Source organism: Hippoglossus hippoglossus, chromosome 9 (assembly GCF_009819705.1).
Source record: "Hippoglossus hippoglossus isolate fHipHip1 chromosome 9, fHipHip1.pri, whole genome shotgun sequence".
In the NCBI taxonomy this organism is placed as follows: domain Eukaryota; kingdom Metazoa; phylum Chordata; class Actinopteri; order Pleuronectiformes; family Pleuronectidae; genus Hippoglossus; species Hippoglossus hippoglossus.
In genome coordinates this window covers 5387237-5408906 of record NC_047159.1, presented here as the reverse complement: position 1 = coordinate 5408906, position 21670 = coordinate 5387237, and the positions used below count along the sequence as shown (strand labels likewise).

Genomic DNA, 21670 nt, shown 5'->3' with positions numbered 1-21670 from the left:
AATGGTTATCGCAGTATAGGATGTATGATTACTGATACTGAAGAATACAGTCCTTTATAGACAGTTTGATATCTGCATGTCTTGAACAAAACAAATTAACAAAAGAAAATGTATTTTCGAGGACAAATTTCAGTTTAATGTTTGTTCTGGGGCACAGAATGGATTGTGAACAAACCTTTCCTGGCAGGACTGGTTTTCCTTAAACTAAATCTTCCATTTAAGTACAACAAAAAAAACACAACAAGGCCGGCATTAAAACAAAGCTACTTTTAAAATGAGGAATTTCATTACAATACCATCAACAACACTTTTTTTTTTTAGTAAAATTTAGCCATATTAGGGCAACAATAAAGCCAAACAGTCCATATTCGAAGCTGAATGATAAGCAGCTCTCTGAAACATTAAGTAGCAGCAACAGAATACGAGGGTGTGACCCTCACAGTGCAGCTACCAATCTGTGGCACCATTACTACAAAATGAAGCCTTTGTGGCAAATAAATACATTTATATCTCCACTGAACGAAATGAAATTACCAACAGAACATGAACATAGCGTTTGAAGCACTGTATGTCATCAGCTGGAACGGTCAATCGTTACCACTGAGCGTAAGCATGGATCTTTCTTAAATACATGTTCTTGCACTAAAGTCACGACACTTCCTAATGTGTGGAACAAATACAGGCCAGATTAATCACAGGACAAACAGTTTTACTGTCATGTTATCTTCAATTTGCACTTGTTGCTCACAGTCGAGGGGAGGTATTTATGCATTTATGAAAATCAGGGTGTATCAGTTATGTCCAAAAACTAACAAAAATCATTTATGATCCGGAAAAATGTCAACAAGACGTTTTTATAAATGCACGGAGACAAGATTCACAAAGAGCTGCTTTCAATTCTGAATTAGAGACTGAGGGACGTCAGTGCACGTGACAAATTAAATAGGCTTTAAAAGAAATTCCATTAAAAAATATCCTGGCCATCACAAAAGTTACACTGCCATTTAAAGGTTTTTCCAACCTATTCAGTCTTTGTTAAATCTCAAGATAAATGACCAGATACTGAATCATAAAAACATAGTGATGAGAAAATAATGAATAATTGAATTGATGAATGACTTTCTGGTTACGCTGCTCTTGCTGAATCTGACCTCAGGCCACTTTAAGTAGTAGGCATCACACGTTATCAATGCTGTTGTCCCTTTGTCTGAATGCTGAAGCACCGTTTACAAACACTAGGTCTTACCTGTGAAGACAGTTGAGCCTATAAAGCGCCAAGAAGCTTCATCATCGATTACAACACAAATCTGCAGTAGGTTGTCTGCAGATACCTTCTAATGATGATGATCAAGATCTGAGTCATATAGATGATACTTCTGAATTACTTACATTTTCTAATTTAAGCAGTTCCACACTGAATCTGCAATGACATTGCTCAAAAGGTAGCGAATATAAAAACTTGACTGGCAGTGTGGGTAAACAAGGACATGAGGGGCATGGGGTAATGGCTTGTCTTGTTAAAATGAAAGCTTTAAAAAGCTCCTCTTAGGAGAAGCACTGTAGGGAAGAAAAAAAAAAAGAATCAACATTTAAAAAGGCCCTATTTGGCTTCAAGTCTAGGCGTCCTGGCTTTGGCTTTTAATGGGCTCTCATTGGCCCAACAGTTCCATACAGATTTAGGGTTTCTGGATTTTCTGTCTGCCCGGACAAGAGGAGAACCTCATGGTGTATGTAGCCACAGCTGCTGCTGCTCATTCCACTGGGCTCTTCCTGTGACCAGAACGACCCACATTTCGGCAGGCTAGACCACCTGAAACAAACCAGAATGCAACAGTCAAGATTATTCCATTACACACTGTTAACCTGCACCAGGCACCTTTCCTCATGTAGAAATACATCTGTCATGGATAACTTCAAGCTGATAAACTTGAAAGCCGTATTTGATTTATTTATTTATTTGCACAGAATCCTTTCAGGTTACAGGGATGGTAAATCACAGAACATGTTCTCAGAATGTGTTGAAAAAATCAGATAAAAACAAGAGCAAAATGCCAAAGGTGAGCCAAAACATCAGCCAGCGTTCAGTGTTTCCCAAAAAAGATTCAACGTCAGCCGTTTCCAAAAATATCTTTCTTTCATTCCCTCTAATCACCAGCCCTAAAACAAGACAGATGACCCAAAGTATAAAGTATTTTGGACCAAATCTGTAATTGTGACAGTATCTAATGAATTTCAACTGAAGCAGAAACTCTTCATACCTGCTTGTGGACTTAACATGACATTCTGCTGCTTTCTCTTCTTCTCTTCTTGTAAAGGTAAACCCTGAAATAGGAAAACGTCATCAGGCTCCAGGTGTAGGAGTGAACATAGCTGCCTACAAATATAAAGTACAAATTCTTAATTGCCTATTAGAAATTGAGATCATACCTGTTTTTCCTTTTCTCTCAGATTCCTCATGTGGGCGGAAGCAGGGTAGTTATAGTTGTCCATCTTCACATTACCTGACAAATCAAAGAGTAAAATGAAACAACCGACTTTTCCCTCTGTAATTTTTTCATTATAGTTTCCCATATAACTTCTTATACATTTATAATGCAAGAGTAAACGGAATGAACTTACAAAACTGCCAGTTCTACTATGGAGTGAAGAATTTGATCTTGTGGAAGTACTCGACAATACAAATGACAAAAAAGTGAAATTAAATAATAATTGTAAAAAAATGAGAACCTGCAGGATTTCTGTACAGCTGACAGTCCTTCTTAATGTGGGTACTTGATCCACATAGGTAGCAGCAGCGAATTTCCAGTGCATCTCTTTTCCTCCAGTTCTCATTCTTGTGTCTGCCCTGATCCCTGGTGTCATCGGCTGAATCCATTCTGTCTCTCTGGTGCTCTTGTCTTTTGTCCGAGTCCCACCTGTGCTTGGACCTGGACAGAAATGATCCACAATACAGGTTAATCAAGCAGCTTGACACTCGATGGGTTAGACATTTATCTACACGTTATTTTTGTGTGACAAATTCAGACATGCATTGTAATTATACTCACCTCTTACGCAAGGGACAGTCCTTCATAAAGTGGCCAATCTTGCCGCAGATACGGCAGCAGCGGTCATTGGGCGCCACTTCTCCCTCAGTGAGAACCTCCGGGTCAAAGAAATACTCCTGCGACAGATGAGGACAAGTCACACAATGTCAATGCTTAGAGAATGTTGCCTAAATATGCAAATATGATATTTACAGAGGAAATACTAACCATCTGACTGGGGTATACGAGAGGGAAGGCTTTGACGGGTGTGCCAAACACTGTTCTGCCGTTGATAAAAGCCTTCATGATGAAGTTAGTCACTGTTTTGAAGCGAAAAGACAAAAAAAATATTTGAAAAATACATAAATAGGAAGAGACAGCAGGAAATGAGACAACAGAGGACAGATTTAAACAAGACAGAACTAAAGAGAAAATAAAGAAAATCATACTTTTCCTGGACAGACCAGCACCCAAATTATGATTCAGGTCAAACGGATCTGTAATATAAACAAAACAGAAAGAGACGCAGTTTAACAATGACAAATCTTTCTGCACAGCACTACATTCATCATTTTATTTCAGTCAGCAATAAGTATATACATTCAATCAACTGCATGTTTGATAGGTGATTAGTTTCTTGTGCAATAACACTGGTATGCTACTGTGTACTTTTACACACACACACACACACACACACACACACACACACACACACACACACACACACACACACACACACACACACACACACACACACACACACACACACACACACACACACACACACACACACACACACACACACACACACACACCTTCAATGACGATGTATTTGGACGTCCACTGCTTGTTGAAGGTGGTGAGGCGGCCGTGCTGACGGATACAGATGACATGCTCTCTGAAGTCGAAGTCCTCTGTGTAAAAGCGGAGCAGGCCGAGCCACAGGTCTCCCACTGACTCGGTGTTCCCCCCGTACTGTGACCAGCGACTGGGCTGCAGGTAGAAGATTACAAGACACAGTGTGGAAAACGATATCAATACAATAATTATATAGACACAACACAGTGGATTTGTAAAAATATAAAACACTCACTAATGTTTTTAAGTCATCAAAGAAGTACACGTTCCAGCCATCAACTAGCGACTCGGGCTTCTTCTTTCCATCATAGATCTGCAAAGTAAGTGACGTTTGAAAATGTTTTAATGAACATATAACAATTGAGACACCTCGTTATTTGTACATTTGGTAATACAATATATTATATAGAGATAATAGTATATAGAGGTTTTCTTAGATTACTCTGCATCCTAAATGAAAAAGATTCTGCAAAAAGAAACCCATTTGACTCCTTAGCTGTAAAAAGGCCTGCAGGGGAGATAATAGAGTTTCTGGGATTATGAAATAACAAACCATAAAGTTATTCTCATGGCAATGCCACTCAGGCATCTAGTCAAAAGGCAAAAAACTGAGTTTGAACCTTTTGACAAACATGTTATCGGTACCTCTTGCAGCACAGGGATAACCGGTGGGTTTCTCTGCTGGAGGAAGTAGAGCACCATGAGCGTGTAAGCGTAGGACGAAAGGCTGCCACGAGAGGCATCCCCAATGTCACACATCTGTAATGGGACAATTACAGTGGTAATTCAGTACAATATAATGAAACATAATATTACAGAAATAAAAAAGTGTTCAAAGTATATTCACCTTGGCAAAAACCTTCATAACGTAGCAGAGGATCTTCACTCTCCGGTCAATGGCAGCATAGGAAGCGAGCAGGTGTGTGTTGTGCAGCGCCTGAACAGAGAAGTTTCATTCAAAGGTCAATTGGAAATGTGTGATTTTCTCCAACCCCATCAGTTTGATTTTAATGAGAAAACACAGCAGCAGCGTGAGACAAAGAGCCCCACCAGTGTGTTGTAGAGGCTGATGTCTCCCTCCAGGCCGGTGCGCACATGGTAGAACTTTACAATGGGTACTTTGGCCGTAGTGATGGGCAGGATGTTCTTCAAACCTGGTCACAGGGTGCCGATGAGGTGACGGATTAGCATGTGCTTACATTTTCTGTTTGAATACATTTTACTCCATGGGACATTATGGTGACCTTTAACTTTCCCTAGGACAGCTTGTGATTCCCTCAAACCTAAACTAACATCAATTACAAGCTCAAAAAAACCATAAACAACCAATGACAGAAAAATATAAATCTAGTCATGCTCTGCTTGACCTTACCTGGGTGTTTCCTCAGTAGTCTGGCAAGACTTTCAATATGAGTGATGCAGTCAACATCCTGTTGGGAAGAAGAAAGCTGTACTTTAAGCATATCACAAAAGGAAGTCACTATATTAATTGCTACAAATGTCCCAGAACAAAGTTTTTAATTGGGAAATAGAAAATAAATTGCTAAACAGAGCCTGACCACAACAGTAGATGTATACCTGCACAATGTGACTGTATGCATGTGAAATGAGCAGTGACATAAAACCTACAGGTATGGTCTCCTGTCCTTCCAGCACCATGCAGATGTCTAGGTCACTCTGTCTGAAGCCGAAGCCATTTTTAGATGATCCAAACAGCTGCAGCCGAGCTCCTATACATAAAAAAAAGGGCGAGTCAATACAATTACTTATTGTTCCGGTCTGAATAAGTGAAGCAGCTCAACGGTCAACATGTTAGTTTACGTCACCAGCAAACTGTCGTCTGACAAAGTTCTCCAAGTCCTGAAGGATGTGCTCTCTCACTCCCACTTCCAGTTCATCTGGGGCAAAGTCAGCTAAAGAGGGAACAGACCTTTAGTCAGATACAATTCATTTCACCAAACTGTTACATATAATACAATAGTAGATGTTTGTACTTTTAACTGAACACAGTTGACTGACACAAAGTTACTGCTATAACATGTATGTAGATATGAATGACTTTCCAGAATGGCACATTCTGAGTGCATTCTCCTGGTTAATAAGTCTATGGTGAGAAAAATGTACCTTTGAATTCTTTGTGTCTCAGTTATTTAAAATAACAAAAGTTATTGGAGACACTGGAGCAGATCTGTGTTGATTTTGGATTTAAAAAGGTGTTTTCTCAGGCACCCATTTGTCATGTTATGGTTCTTCTGCTGGCTTTTCATAATAGTGCTTGTTGCCCAGTATTGTTTTAAATCTTTAGAAGCACATTTACATCCATCAAATATTTAGCTATTTATAAACAGGCGCCATTGATCAAGTTGAAACAAGCAGTTTACATGGAAGTTCTGCAAGAGGCCATTTTCACAGGAGACATTTTGACATGTAACAGTAAGAAAAGCACAAGTGTAAAGAATCATTTAGATGAAAGCTTGAATCCAAGAAGCTGCTTCACTTTCAGGGTCGTGGTATTTTGAATGCTGGTTCACTGACACAGCCATGAGTCATTGTTCATGTTTTCAGCAGCACCTGTACTTTTCCTACTATGACAAATGTCTGCTGTGAAACAGGCGTCTTAAGAGTTTACTAAACCTGACTTTGATAACTCAAACCAGGAAACCTCATGGACATTTAGAATATGATTTATAAATATTCATACAAATGTTTTTGCATAAGCCCTTTTGTTCATGAAATGCTTAAAACACTTTGTAATGAAAAGAACAATGCTCATTCACTTAAACAGTAGGTTGTTCATTGCGAATAATGTTATCACCTCTGACCTGAATTCCTTGTGGAATCACATAATACTCACTGTAGCACTGCTCACAGACTTTGTTAAGGACACTTAGAAACTCTGATGTTATTGGGGGCAGAGGCTCCAGCTGCACTTTCTTGAAATCTTCCGGGCAGTCTTTTTTCAGATGTCCATCACGCTTACACAGGCTGCACACGACCATGTGTGGCTAAGAGACATTGAAAAGAATTCAACTGAGATGATGCACCAATGCTTTGTCTAGTATAACTTCCAGCCATCTACAAGGCAAAATATCACCTCATAGCTTTAAAATCATCACTTAAGTTTAAAAATGTATTTGTTTTCTTACACATTAAAATTAAGAGCTGAACCTACCTTTCCTCTGGTGAAAGCTTGTCTGGTGAACTCATAAGACCGTCTTAGTTTTTGGCTTTTATTTTCTGGCCTCTCGTCTTTAACTGCATCCTCTGAAGTTTCAAGTGACAGATTGGACTCGTCCTCCTCCTCTTCATCATCCATTGAACCAGGTGTGTCCAAATCTGGACCCTCCTCATCAGACAAAAGCTCCTCCCCTGAAATCTCATCCACTAGGAAAATCTCCTCATCCTCTGTGGTGAAGCTGTCCAAGTGGTGCCTGGTGTGAGCATCCACGTCAATATCTCCATCCTCGTCTTCATCCTCCGAGAGGCTGCTTTTGCCCTGATCCACCTTCTCCTTCTCCCTCTCTTCATCCGAGTCGCTGTATTCTTCGACTTCCTCCTCCTCCTCGATAATGCAATCAGAGTCTTCAGGACCATTTTCCACAGCTTTAGGTTGACTTGCAGGTTGTGACTGAAGGGTGAGCTGACTGAAATCGGAGGGATCTAAGATCGCTTTATTCAAAGCCTTCGCATCTACCCCTTGAATAGGTCCACGCCGCGCTCCTGTCTTACAATTAGCAGCTGGTGTGTTGAGTGGAAGTGCAAAGTACTTGTACGTGGTTTTGAGGCAGTGGACCATGTACTCAAACATTTGCTGGCTGTTCACTGTGCGGGCCACGTTTCTCTTCACAGCAAAAGGGTCTGAGTACAGAAACAAACAGTATTAGATCAACCATGTGCAGGCAAGAGTAATAAAACTATATATTCAACAGAAATCATATTTGAATTGCATTAATCGTTTAAAATGCTAATAGACCATCATGAACCAAATGACCACAAAAGATCACACACATATTCATGTACAACACTTTTCTATCACAGACCCACATAAACACTCGCACACCAATGGTGCATCATCATGGTTGAGCATCTTGCCCAAGGATACATTGACACATGGTCTGAAGTAGCCAGGGATTGAACCTCTAGCCTCTCTGCTCCATCTCCTGAGCCACAACTTAATAATTTATAGCTGGGACAGAATTAACCTCTGAATATTGAGCTGCTCAAGTGTCATTTCATTGGAGCTTCTTTCTTTCAACTTGAGTGTTAGCATAGGTTTACTATCCCTGGATGCTGCACAACCAGAAGTGATCAAACTCACCAAGAACTGAGTGACAATAACATGGACTTTCCCCTGACATAATTTTCCACATACTAAATTATAAATACATGCAAGTATTCAAGCGATTTCTGCAATACCCAAAAGCAAAAAAAGATTTCAAATCACGCAAAACATGAAAAAAAATAAACTGACCTTCCACTGCGATGCGTTTCTTTGGCCAGTCTTTAATCTCTCGGGAGAGGATGGCATTGGTCCGCACGCTTATTACATTGTCAGCCATGATGAACTCCAGCGAGAAGAAGCGAAGCATTTCAACCCAGAGGAGCCCGACTTCAACAGGCGGATGGGGGCTCTGAAACACCAGTGGAACCTGCACGAAAACACGCCGGACAGCACTTAAAGGTTGCCTTGGACCCATTCCATGAGATAAACAAGACAAATCCATTACCTCTGATCTAGAAAAGGCATTCCATCATTGTAAAATTTGCATATAGAACAACCCAAACAAGTATAGCCTTCATGGTTACCTTTCCCTTGATACAGGAGCCCTCTGCTGGCTGTGAGGAGTCTCTGGAGGCAGGAGTGTAAGTCCAATGTAAATACCCATCCTCTACTTGGACGAGATTTAGGTCTGACAACCTGCTAAGTGAAAACACCTTGATCTGAAAATAATATGATTAGATTAGTTTCCACTGAAAACAACTACCAATGAACAATACTGAAATGAACCCTAAATATCTTGAAGGACACGATGCAAAGAAACACCCACCTCATTGTTCAGGTAGGTAGGCAAGAGGGACTCTTTGCGCTGCTGTAAAAAGAAAATAACCATGAGGGCGAAGACGTACGGTGGCAGCCCACCTTCCTCTGCACGGTCAATTTCACAGATCTAAAACAGAAACAAGAACAACACATTAAAAACCAAATGTGATATTTTACAAAAATAAAAGACACAGATTTGTTCATCGCCTTTCTCAAGTTGCCTGTCGGATGAGAGCAAGAGGTCAGGGTCTCAGTCGGAAACATACCTTGGCCCAGCGTCTGAGGCCCAGAACCAGTGGGAGGAGAAGCTGCTCCCGATTGGCGAGAGCAGAAAGATAGGAGGTGGTTTGAAATGCGTTTTCATTCCCTGCGCTCACTTTGCAGATCAAGCCACTGTTGAGAAGAAAAACAGCATTACAACTTCTACAATATCTGAAAGATTACAACTTCAGCAATTCACTAGATCAGAGACTCATCAATTTAAATGAATCTACTAACTGAGTAGCTACTGGACACACCCACCTCTTTTTCTCTTTGCAAATGACAACAGGCACCCTGGCATGAAAATCTGCTTCCATGTCAACAAAGGCAGCTGAGGACACAACAAAACATGTTAAATTGTAATCTTCCATAACAGCCAAGCACCTGACTCGAGTTTCCTATGGCAGAATATGTTCACAAGGGGAAAACAATTCTTGCAGTTAAATGAGTAAGAGGTGACTCACGGCTCACAGAGAGACATTCCTTGACCAACAACAAGACGTCTGGCTGATGCATCTGTGAATACATCCAATTTCAAACCTTTATACAACATGAATACAATATGATGGATGTGAAGTGTCTTACAAACACAATATTCAATCACTTTTGAAATAAACATTAATTATTTTACCATCTCCACTGTAATAACTGTGTCTGCTACATATTCATTCCAAAGTGGGATGTTGTTGTTATATATGTATCCTCTTATTGTAAGTCTTATCTTGTACATTATGAGACTGTTAGCTTGTAAAAATTCATCTTTCGTCATATATCAATAAACAGTATTCACACAATCAAACTCATTCTGGGCTACTCACATGAGGTGGATACTGAATGTCAATGTTAACATCAGAATCCTTAAATCCAAACTTGGTGCAAGATGATCCATAAAGCCTGAGCCTGATCTCTACAGGTGAGAGAAATAGAGAGGGCATAATGTTATTTACATTAAAACAACAACTGCCTCTTTGGTACAAAATAATATCACAATCAGGATGAATTAAGGTCACGTCTCCGTCATAAAATAAACACTTTGTCCTCAGGTGACGTACCAGGCAGGACGGAGAGAAGGAGGTCTTGCATGATGGAGACCACATACTGTCTTGTCTCAACATCTTGGTCGTTCATCCCATGCGCCAGGACAACAGCCTCTAGTGCAGCAGTCACTGCACTGATCTGCTCCGGACCTGGAGGCAGAATCTCAGTCAGCATCACCTGTTCTTGCCTCTCCTGAAAACACAAAACACACACAACATCTATTACTGCACAATGACATTATAGTCGGATAGCATAACCTTAATGTTCATTGTAATCCCATAAATGATTATGCAAAATAAATACATTTCTTACCCTGACTCTTTTCTTGTGCCGTTTGTCTCTGACGTGCTTGTAACCATCAGACACAGATTCCAAGAGAACATCACACAGAGTGCAGGTGTAAACTGCATTGGGGTTACTGTGGGGCTTCTGAGACCGTTTAAAAAGGGGGGAAAACAGACATTAGACAATGGCTGCAAAAATGTTGTGGTTATCAATGTTCTTAACTCAGTCACGAATCATATATATATATATATATATATATATCAAATACTGAACAGCTGATTTATCAAAGCAAATTTACACCAGACTGTACAAAGAATGTTTGTACCTTCTTCAAGCAGCAGATCCCGTCTTTGAGGAGTCGATTCTCTGCTTGCCGCAGGCTCTGCAGCTCTTGGGTTGATAGTGCGGAGTCTTCATTCACAAGGCTCCTGTTCTCTTCACCAAAACCTTTCTTCTTGTTTCTGTTCCTCCGTCTTTTCGCTTCGGATGGAAGAAAAACATGTGTCAAATGTACAAGATTGTGTTTTTGTGGGGATGTAAATCAATAATGGTGGATGTTGGATGTGTAACCCATTTTAAAAAGTGTCCATTTGCGAAAAAAGTCCAAATCTTTACCTAATTTTTGAGCACTGCCATCACTGTCATCTCTCCTCCCCTGCTCCCTGTCTTCCTTCGGACCGTCTGCCTGGCCACTCCTCCTCCAGTGCTGCTGCTGTGAACGCTCCCTCCAGGCATCGTCTCTGAGCCCACCACTGTTCTCGAGACCAGGGAACCAACGGACGTCCTCCTTCTGTGAGGGGCTATGGCCGCCTCTAAATCCACCAGGGGAGTAGCTCAGAGGTCCCAGTGGCCCCTTCCTGGGGCTGGCCCGAAAGGGCCCACCCTGATTCTTCTTGCCCTGCGGACCTCCCTCTGGTCTGAAGTTCTGTCCTCGACCCTGGTCTGGGAGCCTCCAAGCTTCTTCCTTGTCTGGTGCTCCTCCCCTCTCCCAGCCGCTTGGCTTGGTCCGGTAAGGCCTGCCCGAGTTTTCCATGGTTCACTTGTGCTAAAACTGAAGGATGAATGTGTTCAGATGCAAAAACAGCAGGACTTCATGTTCCGTTACTATGGAAACAGTTTTTTATTTGACTAAAACTGAGTGTCAACAGGATCATCTGACAGAGTGATGACATTCAGATGTCTGGTCTACGAAACAGAAGCATGCTGCTGTAGTTGCCTTTATATTCCTTCAGGGCAGAAACCTTCATTGACTGTTACAGCTCCCAACTTTAACATCCTGTCATTTAATTCATACCAGGCTGTGGCAGATAAATGCGACAAAAACCCACAAGTTTACCTCAGTAACTTGTGTAGGTTACTCCAGGAGATGCCTGGCGATAAACTGAGTCATTTCAGCTCAACTTAACATCACGTTGTCAGAAATACACAAAACAGAGGTCAACTAAAAACGGACTTGTATTAGCAATGAACGCTGAGAGCAGAAATCTGACCACCGTGGGAAAACTGACGCCAACATCGGTGTTTCTAATGCTACCGCGGTTATTTCTGATCTAACAGAAACTCCAGGGTTAATCACGATGACCGTTTAAATGTAAATGTCACGTTGAACAACGGTTCGAGTCCCTCGGCTAACTGCAACATTAGCCACGTATCCTAGCGGCAACCGACGTTGTTGAGGCACGCTCCGTTAGCATTAGCTAGCTTACTAGCCTCTGTATTGGCTCCGGTGTCTCTTCGCCCTTCGGTTAAATGCACGAACCAGTGTCACGTCTGAAGCTAAGTCGCTGTCAACAAACCCGCGGTTAGCCCCCACACGCAACCTTAGCTAGCTTGTCCCCCCACATACCCTAAGCTAGCTACCCCCGTTTAGCTCGTTAGCTAAAGTGACGACACCAAAACACCTAGCCCTCCCCCTCCGCCAGCTAGCACCCAGCTAGCGTGGCTGTTTATTTGAGTTTTCCGCCGGTGTAAACGTGCAGATGAGGCGGAAGACAGCCACTGGTCAGACTACTGGGGGGGCCATCTGTCCGAAAGGAGCCATTAGATACCTGTGGTCGGGGAGCAGACATCATACTGGAAGCCTTGTTTAGCTCTGGTGATCGCTGGTCTTGAACTGGAGTTTGAGAGGTGAAGTCCGGACTGATCTGTTTTGTAGCAGTCAGCTCTTCAGTTCCGCCCCCTGCGGAAAAAACAGCTCGGGTTCCTTTTAACCCGGGACAAAGTTGTTTTAAAAAATTCAAACTGTCGTCATAAAGTGCAGCAACGTGACACCGAGAGAACAGAGTGAGCGTTTGGAGCTAAGACTCCAGCTGTTCCGGATAAACCATGATGTAACCACCGACACTGGACGTGACCTGGTGCTACCTCATAGAAAATAACAAGCCTCTGACTTCCTTGATCAACTGTTTACTTATCATTGATCATTTTCACTTTCATTTCCTACCAAAACCTTTACTATAATTACAGTTATTTAGTAATCATAATACAACAAACAAGGATTTCCCAGTTTGGGATTAATAAAGTTCCTATATCTTTCTATCTTTAAGAGAGGGAGAGTTTTTGTACAAAGGAACATTAACAATAATTATTTTCAGTGACCCTGGATTAAAGTTGGAACCTGTTATTAACGATTAGAACATAACAAGCCTCTGACGTCCATGATTAACCATATAATTATAATTGGAAATTTTCACATAATAAGAATAATAAACTTTATTTGTATAGCACATTTCAGAACACAGTCACAGGGTGCTTTACAAGTCAAAAAATTAATAATTGAAGGCAAACAATAAAAAAACAAAAAAACAAAATAAACAGGAAGTTCACATTTTGGGATCAATAAAGTACATCTATATATTTCTATCTATCTGAAAATGTATCTTTAAGAGAGATTTAAAAGATAATAAGGAGTATAATATGGTTCAGTGTGTAGAATTGAGTGACATCTAGTGGTGAAGTGTCATGTTGCATCTGAATACCCCTCACCTCACCTTCCCCTTCTAAACATGAAGGAGAACCTGTGGTAACCTTCAGTTGTCATAAAAACTCAAAGGTGTTTAGTTTGTCCAGTCTGGGCTACTGTAAAAAAACATGGCGACTTCCATAGATAGGACCCACTCTGAAGTAAATATAAAGTATTTAAATACAAAAGGCCCATTATAGGGTAAAAAAAACTTAAATGAAACTCACTAGTGAAAACATCACTAGGATTATTTCATATTCAATATCTGCCAATAGATCCCTTTCACCTAAATCGTACAGACTGGACCTTTAATTCATTAAAAAGAGGGGTGGGACTCGATAAGTATAAACTTCTTCTTCCTTTTCAGGCATGGTTTATATAATTTTTGTTTGTTGTGCATTTCTCCTTATTTGCTTATAAACCGAATTTCTGGGAAATAAACATTCAAAGAAAATGTGTTGTGTGAAATGACACATTAATTTACTTAATCTCATGACACCTGCAGCACAAAGGTCTAACATATGGTTGAGGGTAATTAAAACATGGGGCAGGGGGAGTGTTGTCTGGCCTCGGTTGCCAGGGGCGACGGGAGAAAGGTGAGCCGCACGAGCGGGGAAGACCCCGGGAAAGTGACGTCAGCAGGCGGAACTCCCCCCCCCCCCCCTCAGCGTCCCGCAGCTCAGTGAACTGTCCTCAGTGACTCCGCCGGGGACCGTGTGACCGCGCACCGAGAAGATGGTGTCTGTTGTGGACGGTGACTGCGGATCAGAAGTCGGTCTCAAGCGGAGACGCATGAGCGGCTCGTCCCCTCCAGCAGACGCGCTCACCCCGGCTCGACAGCGCAGGTCGGAGGCCAGACGCAGGAAACAGAAACTCATATCCAGGCTGAGTGACTCCGGCTTCCAGGAGGACCTGGGATCCTCTCCGGTCTCATCCCCGACCCAGAGACACACAGTGTCCCCGCTCCGAGTGCATGAGCCTGCAGCTGGGCAGCAGCTGTCCGGCAGCTGGTTCCTCCAGTACGGAGACATCGGCTTCAGCGTGCAGAGGGAGAGAGAGGAGCACTTCCATCCCTGCAGCAGCTTGGCACGACAGCCACAGGTAGGACGTTTCAGACAGTAAAGTTATGAGGACACAGAAATGTGGACTATTGGTGCCAATCACAATATGAAAATATTAGTTATTTTATATAAACTATGCTTCTTCTCTGCAACATAGCCTATATTGTATAATCAAACCTTATTTAGTCTATACAGCACCTTTCAATCTATTTTCAAATGCAGTTGCAGGCTGCACAAAATATAAATTTGCAATGATTCCATTATCAAGCATCAATGACAAATCAATGTCATTGATGCTTGATATTCAAACTTCTTTATATGTAACGACTAATAAAAAGAAAACCTAAATATCCTAATAATATATGGAACTTGAAAACAATACAGAAAACTACCGTAAAATTTAAACATGCACATCTTTTCTGCCTTTTCTATTCTGGAAAATAAAAGTATTCATATCAGCAAACATGAGCATCCATGGCTGTTAAAGGTTAATCTGAACGGATTTTAGTTTTTAATTTCCATGAATGTCACAAAGACAATTATTATGTTGTGTTATTTTAATGTTTCAAAGGTTTCACATTCATGCCGGTTCTAATGGATTCTGTTTGCTTGCAGCTGACGGCAGAGGCACGCTGTAAGCTCGTCAGCTGGCTCATCCCTGTGCACAGACATTTCCGTCTGTCGTTCGAGTGCTGCTGCCTGGCGGTGAACATCATGGACAGGTTCCTGGCGTCCACAGCGGTGGCCGCTGACTGCTTCCAGCTACTGGGTGTCACTGCACTTCTTTTAGCCACTAAACAGGTGAGTCTACGAGTGCGGAACATGCTTAAGGAACAGATAGATTTCATGTTTGGATTTTCTCACTATAAAGCCATCTCTTTCTCTGTGTCACCAAGGTGGAGGTTTGCTCGCCACGCATCAGCCATCTCTTGTCATTGTGCTGCGATGCCTTCACCAAGGAGCAGCTCTGCAACCTGGAGTGTCTCATCCTCCTTCGCCTCAACTTCCGCCTTGCTGCACCCACCCTGGCCTTCTTCATGGACTACTACACCAACTGCATGGAGGCCGCCCAGAACGAAGGTGGTGGCGGTTTTGCAAGAAGGAATCTGGACACAAAAAGACCCAGGCGGTGCAGCAACCTCGCACGAAAGGTGTGCGAGCTGAGTTTAGCAGACTATGCTTTCAAGAAATACCCAGCGTCTCTGACTGCCAGCTGTGCACTGAGGCTCGCCAGTGAGCTGCTGAACACTGAGCAGGGGCTTACAATCCAGTCAGGGGAAGACCAGTGGGACAGTTTTGTGGATGAGCCATGTGTCCTACCAGCCTCATCCGAGAGATCTGTAGGTCAGGACGGCCACAACCACAATCTGGCTCGGGAATGCAAAGACAACCTGAAGATGCTGGTGTCTTTAAACCAGGAGAAACTGGACGGGATGTCCAACATGTGACTGCAGTGAGCCACCCAGATGTTTGCAAAATGCCAAAATTTGAGATTATTTAGACAAAACACAGAAGTGAGGATGAAGTGCCTCATGTTTATGTGTTGATGAAGGTTCATCCAGTCATGTCCACTCGACCTCAGTCATACTTGATACCAGTCACTGAATGTTTTACAACTTAGCTTTATTGTTTACTATTTATTGTTAATAGGTTATTGTTTATCAATGAAGTATTTTATGTCTTAATTAATTCTAAATCAAAATCTTTTTTATGCACTGACTTGCTGCAGGTTTATATGTCATGTTACTGTTGCAACCTCTAAATGAAGGAGCTGAAAACTGTGCTGTACTGAACTGATTGTGAAATAAATTATCAGTAAATCAATTTGTGTTGGTGTCAAATGATGAAAAATGAAATAAATATCAACTGAATACTATAACAGTGTCAGGAAGTCTCGATGACATAATGCAAATGTTGGAATGTTGGACTTTACTGACTTGGATGTTCTATAACTTTGGTGAAACATAAACTATGGATAAGATCAGATGAGACGAGATAAGATAATACATAAGAAGTCAAATCAGCAAAGGTGATATACCAAAAAATACAGGAAACATCAGTATTAGAAATAAACAAGCACGATAAACATAAGCAAATATAAACATTTAAGAGAATAGCAAAGACATTTAGAATGCAAACATGATATATTCAACATAAACTGGATTCCACGTGAACAGTATTGCATATGATATAGATATTGAAATCAGTAGCTAATAAACCCATTCAAGATGAGCCTCTCTTAAATAATGACTTAATTACTGTAAATCTCATAATTACACATCACATTCCTGTGAATGGGTTACTCGGGTTACTCAGGTTACACGGGTACACGACCCCTTAAAGGACAAAAGAAGGAATAAATGCTTTTCACCAAGTGTAACTGATTCTTGTGTCTTTCAGTCTATTGTGCTTGTTTGCCAGGAGGTCAGTTTAAACACGTTTTTATTCAACGTTGCATCAGTGTCATTCTACACTGAACTCTGCCAACACAGTCCGGTCAATTGAGCCCGGGCTTTATCTGATAATCCATTACGCGTGGCATCTCGACCTGCTGACACGGTGTCGACCACACAGGTGCATTCAGCGTTAAGGGCCGAGGAGCCCTGCTCGTGTTTGTTTACTAAAAGAGGCATTTGTCACGAGTGTTTGCTGAGCTGTCTGCTGCAATTACCCCCTTTTCCTTTTCCACTTCACTTCAAATGTGTCAACAGGCGCTGACCTCATTCAGGCAGGTATTTTACGCACGGTTGGGTAGAAAACACGCGCGTATTGCCGTGGCCACGCACTATTAAACCCACTGAATCTGCAACAAACACATGAAGCAGAACTGATATTAAAGAGGATGATTATACGACCATGCGTCCCTCTGAAAGCAATAAAGCAACTTGTGGGTGTTTATCCGTGATTTTATCGGCTGCTCTCCTTGTCTTTATGTTATTTAGACTATAACCATGACAAAAAAGGTTTAGGGTATTTTAGATATAACATAGACATTGTAGGAAGAGGACATAACAGGCTACATCCTCTGGAAGGGCACTGCATGGGGAGATTTGGCCCCAGGCGGAGGGAGGGCAAAATCTGGCGCAGAGAAAACACCTGCTGCAACGGCGCCGTTTTGCGCGGTACCACTTTACACTTCAGACCTTGAAAACCGTTAGCCTGCACCATGTTAATCTCCGAGGACGCTGTCGCTCCCTGGAGACCGAATAGGTGCATGTGATTGGGCCAAAAGTATGAAACCGCGGCACGCAGAGCTACAAACCGGGAGAATGTGGTGTATATATCAGCTCTGGATCAAATCATGTCCCCTTCACTTCTGCAGCCCGATGATGGATATGCCAAGAGACAGAACCGTGTTTGGTGCGTCCTGCCACAGCCAAATGACCCAGCACGGGAGGAGAGCTGCAGTGAACAGAAAGGTAAGAGAAGTCTTTGTCTTTGTAAGGATGCACACATCACGTGTTACCCTTTATAATTGAAAAGACGTTTAAAAGGCTTTTTACACCTGCAGGATAAAGCGCTTGTGCCAAGGAGCAGCAGTCCGATCACTGTGTACGTGGAGCTCCCCTGCATCCTTGAAGAAGGTGCGTGAATCTCTGACACCATTGTTCTTATTGTGCATATGTAAAGATAATATGTGACAAATAAATTATGAGTTTTTTTGCATTACAGCTTTTTCAACAATTGCCTGGGATGATTTGGAGGACTGCGCATCTGCAGTGAGGAGGGACAGCAATTCCCTGGGCTCTCAGGTGAGACAACAAACTCTTCTGCACCTTATTTTTCATTTCATGCATCTATCGTTGTTGTACATCTCGTAAGAATCCACGCGTTTCCACCCACTTCGCATCTGTCTGAGGGAATCGGCAGATCTTCAGGTCTGCTTCCCTCCCAGGCTGTTAATGTTTGACACGGTGTGCTGGAATCCTGCACGAATGGCCGTCGTAGTTTACTCATGACACGCAGGCTACCGCTAATTGGCTGGACCTCACGAGTTCTGTTCACAAACTGCCTCTTTGGCACAGATCACCGTGCGCTCATTACGCATTACGCATCTGCACTCCACTCACTGAAATGACCACCAGGATATGTTCTGCCATAAAGCCATGTTTTACTGCTTGGTGGGATTTTCAGGTAGAAACTTATTTTTCAGCTTTCTTCATCGACGGATTATTTTCAAATATATCCATCATGTGTTTTAATCGTCAGTTGTATTTGTGCACAGGTGAATGAATCTGATCTAGATGACCAGGACTTTGGAGATTATGCGCTGGACTTCATGGCAGGTGAGCAAACAAAAATGTCTTCTACACAGATAATGAATGTGTGTGTCACTGTTACAATCATCATGGTTATTATCTTCATCTGAGGAGATGGTCTAACTGAATCCACGTGTCTCCCCTTGTCAGATTCTCCCACCACACTGGAGAGCAGTCTGTCTCCAGCTGAACTGGTCCCATTTCAGGGATGTGTCATTCCTCCCCTCACCCCTCAGCCAGAGTTCTCTCCAGAGGAAAGTCTTATCAACCCATTCACCCAAGCTGCCAACCCACCTGCCCAGGATGGAGCTCTGTGGCGGGACATCGCCCAGTGTCACAGCAGAGCTTTGGAACAGTCTGTGGAAGTCAACAATCAGGTAAATGTGAGATTTCTGACCTGTGTGCAATGTGGAAATCTGGAGTTGAGGCAATGTTTATATGTGATTTGTGCTGTAGTGGATCTAGAGTATGCTGATGACCATTCTTTATTCTTTCAGTTATGTGTGAAAGCTTTATATAAGTTTGGAAGATTTTTTATATTTACCTCAGGTTACATTTGAAATAACTGTATATTCCTATAGTTTATAAAAAGGCCTACTTAGATTTAAAAAAGATTATGTTGGTAAAATGAATTATTCTCAATCCAGATTTTGCTCATTGCCTCTGCAGCTCAACGAGACTCTTTACAGACGACAGGAAGAGTTTGACTCTCTGCAGGAGAGAAATCTTCACCTCAGGCAACTTGCCAGTCGAGCAAAGCACTTGGCCTCAGTACTGGAAGTGAGTGACAACCACAGTTTCATCCTGGATACTTTATAAATTCTCATTTTTATCCTCATAGACTAAATCTAATGTATGCTTACGTTGGTTTTCCATCTTTCCCCCGTCAGAAACTGATGACAGTCAGAGACCCAAACGAACGAGAGCCAGTTCTGTCCTGTGGTGTTAAACCTTCTCTGAGTCCCTGTAAGCGGCAGCGGCTGGATGAAGGATATGAGACCGAGTCGTCCGACTCAGTGGAGGACATGCTCAGAGACATCAGCACACGCTGCAACGCTGTCCTGCACAGCTCTGCCACTGCGACAAGCCCACAGCAGGAATCGGAGACTGTGCGCATGTTCGGTGCGTTCTCGGGCCTACAGACGTCTATATCCAAAGACATGAGCGTGAGGAGAGACGGAGCAGAGGCTGAGGAGAGTGTCTCATCCTTCAGGACTTCTATCAGAGAGCACAGCACCATAAGGACTCAGGTGTTTCCTCATGGACGAGCCTTCACCTCGAGGACTCAGCAGGGTGGATACAGATTCCGCTGGGTTCCCAACCAAAGCTGAAACCATAGTTAACAAATGTAAAATAATTTCCAATATATGCTTTAAATGAGTGATGTGAAGTGGCTGTGAAAGACGGGAGGGTGGGCAGCAACTGTTAATGCTTAACCGATAATCTATAGTGATATCTGTAAATGATTAAATGATGTCTTCCTCAGGTAGCTCCTAAGCTAATTGCAGGTGCTTGACAAAGGAAATAATACTGCCCAGGCTGTTGTTTACATTGCCTTTCTGTTTACAAGCCCCAATGCCATGTTTAGTTTGGCACCTCACAGGATGTTTTTGTCTCCAAAGATGGAAAGTTTGGGAATAAAAGTTGTGATTTATAAAAACTGACTTGAGTTTGAATTGAGTTTGAAGTATGGAAAAGGTGACACCATGGGGAAAACTATTTAAACAAATGGAAAAGAAACAGTTTTCCTTGTTTAACCTTGTGAAACAAATGTGACCCTGTGACCTCTTTAAAAAACAGGGACTTCCTTCCCTTTTGTCTCCGTCTGAGTGACTGTGTGGTCTGAGGCCTGAGTCATGGTGTGTTGCAGCAACATCCTTGTTTGTATCCTTCTTTTTTGGGAAATTTAAACAGATTTTTCTTTTTCTCTTATTGTGTGATAAAAACAATATAAGTATAAACCTTATTCTCCAGTCTCATGTTACATCTTTCAATCATGGGTGTGGAAAAAACAGAGGAAATCCAAACATGAAGAAAAGAGGGACTTATCTAGAGAGGATGTGACCTTCTGACCTGCAGGTATCAGTGATGGTATCTTCCTCCAGTCTCCCTGTTGAGGGCTTCTGCTGTAAAACGCAGGATTGTGTGAGGCAGCGTGGCAGAGGACAATGTTACACCTCTGTTCAGGCACCTGTTTAAACTCCCCCTGAGCCGTGTTTACTTTAGAGCAGTGAAGGCAGCACTGCAGCCCCTCACAGTACTGCTGCATGCTGCTTCTGTCGTGAACACCAGGATTCCACAAATCAAGATAAGGAGAAATTAATTACAGAGGGAAGTCAGGATGTGTGTTCAACTAGTAAATTCAATTCAGTTCAGGCCAATGTGCAGGGGCCTTTGGGGGACCCCATGCAAAAGGAACCAAACCAAGTCCCACCCAAGGAAACACACAATACCAAACCACATCATCCCCCTCTTCAAATGATACTTTTATCATCACATAAATGAATAAATGGAAGTCAACAAATACAAAAAAGTAACAAATAGTAGTAAGTAAAGTTTAAGTGCAGACATCCTATGGCACACCACACACTCACGTTTATACATTATAGTCTTCAACCAAACCTCACTCAGCTCGGGCCCCAGGTGAGACCGATGAGATATACTGTGATATGTGAATATGGACGATACAAATATAAATGTATTGATTGATTGGATTACATGTTTTGTGCATATGCAACAAATCCCCTGCAAACGTGTGGAGCAAAGCCATAAGTGACTGATTACAGCTACAATGTCAATTAAATGAACACAAAGCAATTAATTAATCAAGTTTTATTTGTATAGCCCACATTCACAATTCACAATTTGTCTCATGAGGC

General features: G+C 42.1%; 3 protein-coding genes across 3 annotated transcripts; 2 read left to right on the top strand and 1 right to left on the bottom strand.

Annotated features, from left to right (window-relative positions):
* Positions 1-114: 114 nt before the first annotated feature.
* On the bottom strand, positions 115-12899 carry tut7 (terminal uridylyl transferase 7). Its single transcript, XM_034595915.1, has 29 exons — positions 12558-12899; positions 11125-11560; positions 10835-10989; positions 10537-10653; positions 10239-10416; positions 10005-10093; positions 9651-9702; positions 9448-9517; positions 9192-9318; positions 8933-9052; positions 8691-8825; positions 8356-8533; positions 7057-7742; positions 6739-6889; positions 5711-5797; positions 5514-5614; positions 5257-5314; positions 4935-5038; positions 4732-4821; positions 4530-4643; positions 4120-4197; positions 3842-4019; positions 3476-3523; positions 3255-3346; positions 3048-3163; positions 2728-2927; positions 2428-2501; positions 2259-2322; positions 115-1810 (listed from the first exon to the last, which is right to left on the bottom strand). Exons 2-29 carry the CDS (start codon positions 11540-11542, stop codon positions 1752-1754), a joined length of 3939 nt encoding a protein of 1312 aa, XP_034451806.1. The 5' UTR covers positions 11543-11560; positions 12558-12899; the 3' UTR covers positions 115-1751.
* A 1134-nt stretch (positions 12900-14033) lies between these two features.
* On the top strand, positions 14034-16320 carry LOC117767793 (cyclin-O). Its single transcript, XM_034595655.1, has 3 exons — positions 14034-14572; positions 15148-15333; positions 15429-16320. Exons 1-3 carry the CDS (start codon positions 14207-14209, stop codon positions 15978-15980), a joined length of 1104 nt encoding a protein of 367 aa, XP_034451546.1. The 5' UTR covers positions 14034-14206; the 3' UTR covers positions 15981-16320.
* Positions 16321-17479: 1159 nt separating this feature from the next.
* LOC117767795 (multicilin) lies at positions 17480-20677 on the top strand. The gene is made up of 7 exons (XM_034595658.1): positions 17480-17951; positions 18044-18116; positions 18205-18284; positions 18758-18818; positions 18942-19168; positions 19461-19571; positions 19682-20677. Exons 1-7 carry the CDS (start codon positions 17766-17768, stop codon positions 20120-20122), a joined length of 1179 nt encoding a protein of 392 aa, XP_034451549.1. The 5' UTR covers positions 17480-17765; the 3' UTR covers positions 20123-20677.
* The last annotated feature ends 993 nt before the right edge of the window (positions 20678-21670 follow it).

Excerpts from the sequence above, each read along its gene's own strand:
- tut7 (XM_034595915.1), bottom strand. The coding sequence starts at position 11,542 with ATGGAAAACTCGGGCAGGCCTTACCGGACCAAGCCAAGCGGCTGGGAG. Across the intron at positions 10,654-10,834 it reads GGATCTGCTGCTTGAAGAAG|AAGCCCCACAGTAACCCCAA; the intron begins GTACAAACATTC and ends AAACGGTCTCAG. Across the intron at positions 8,826-8,932 it reads CTACCTACCTGAACAATGAG|ATCAAGGTGTTTTCACTTAG; the intron begins GTGGGTGTTTCT and ends TATTATTTTCAG.
- LOC117767793 (XM_034595655.1), top strand. The coding sequence starts at position 14,207 with ATGGTGTCTGTTGTGGACGGTGACTGCGGATCAGAAGTCGGTCTCAAG. Across the intron at positions 14,573-15,147 it reads GCTTGGCACGACAGCCACAG|CTGACGGCAGAGGCACGCTG; the intron begins GTAGGACGTTTC and ends GTTTGCTTGCAG. Across the intron at positions 15,334-15,428 it reads TTCTTTTAGCCACTAAACAG|GTGGAGGTTTGCTCGCCACG; the intron begins GTGAGTCTACGA and ends TGTGTCACCAAG.
- LOC117767795 (XM_034595658.1), top strand. The coding sequence starts at position 17,766 with ATGAAACCGCGGCACGCAGAGCTACAAACCGGGAGAATGTGGTGTATA. Across the intron at positions 18,819-18,941 it reads TGCGCTGGACTTCATGGCAG|ATTCTCCCACCACACTGGAG; the intron begins GTGAGCAAACAA and ends TCCCCTTGTCAG. Across the intron at positions 19,572-19,681 it reads ACTTGGCCTCAGTACTGGAA|AAACTGATGACAGTCAGAGA; the intron begins GTGAGTGACAAC and ends TTCCCCCGTCAG.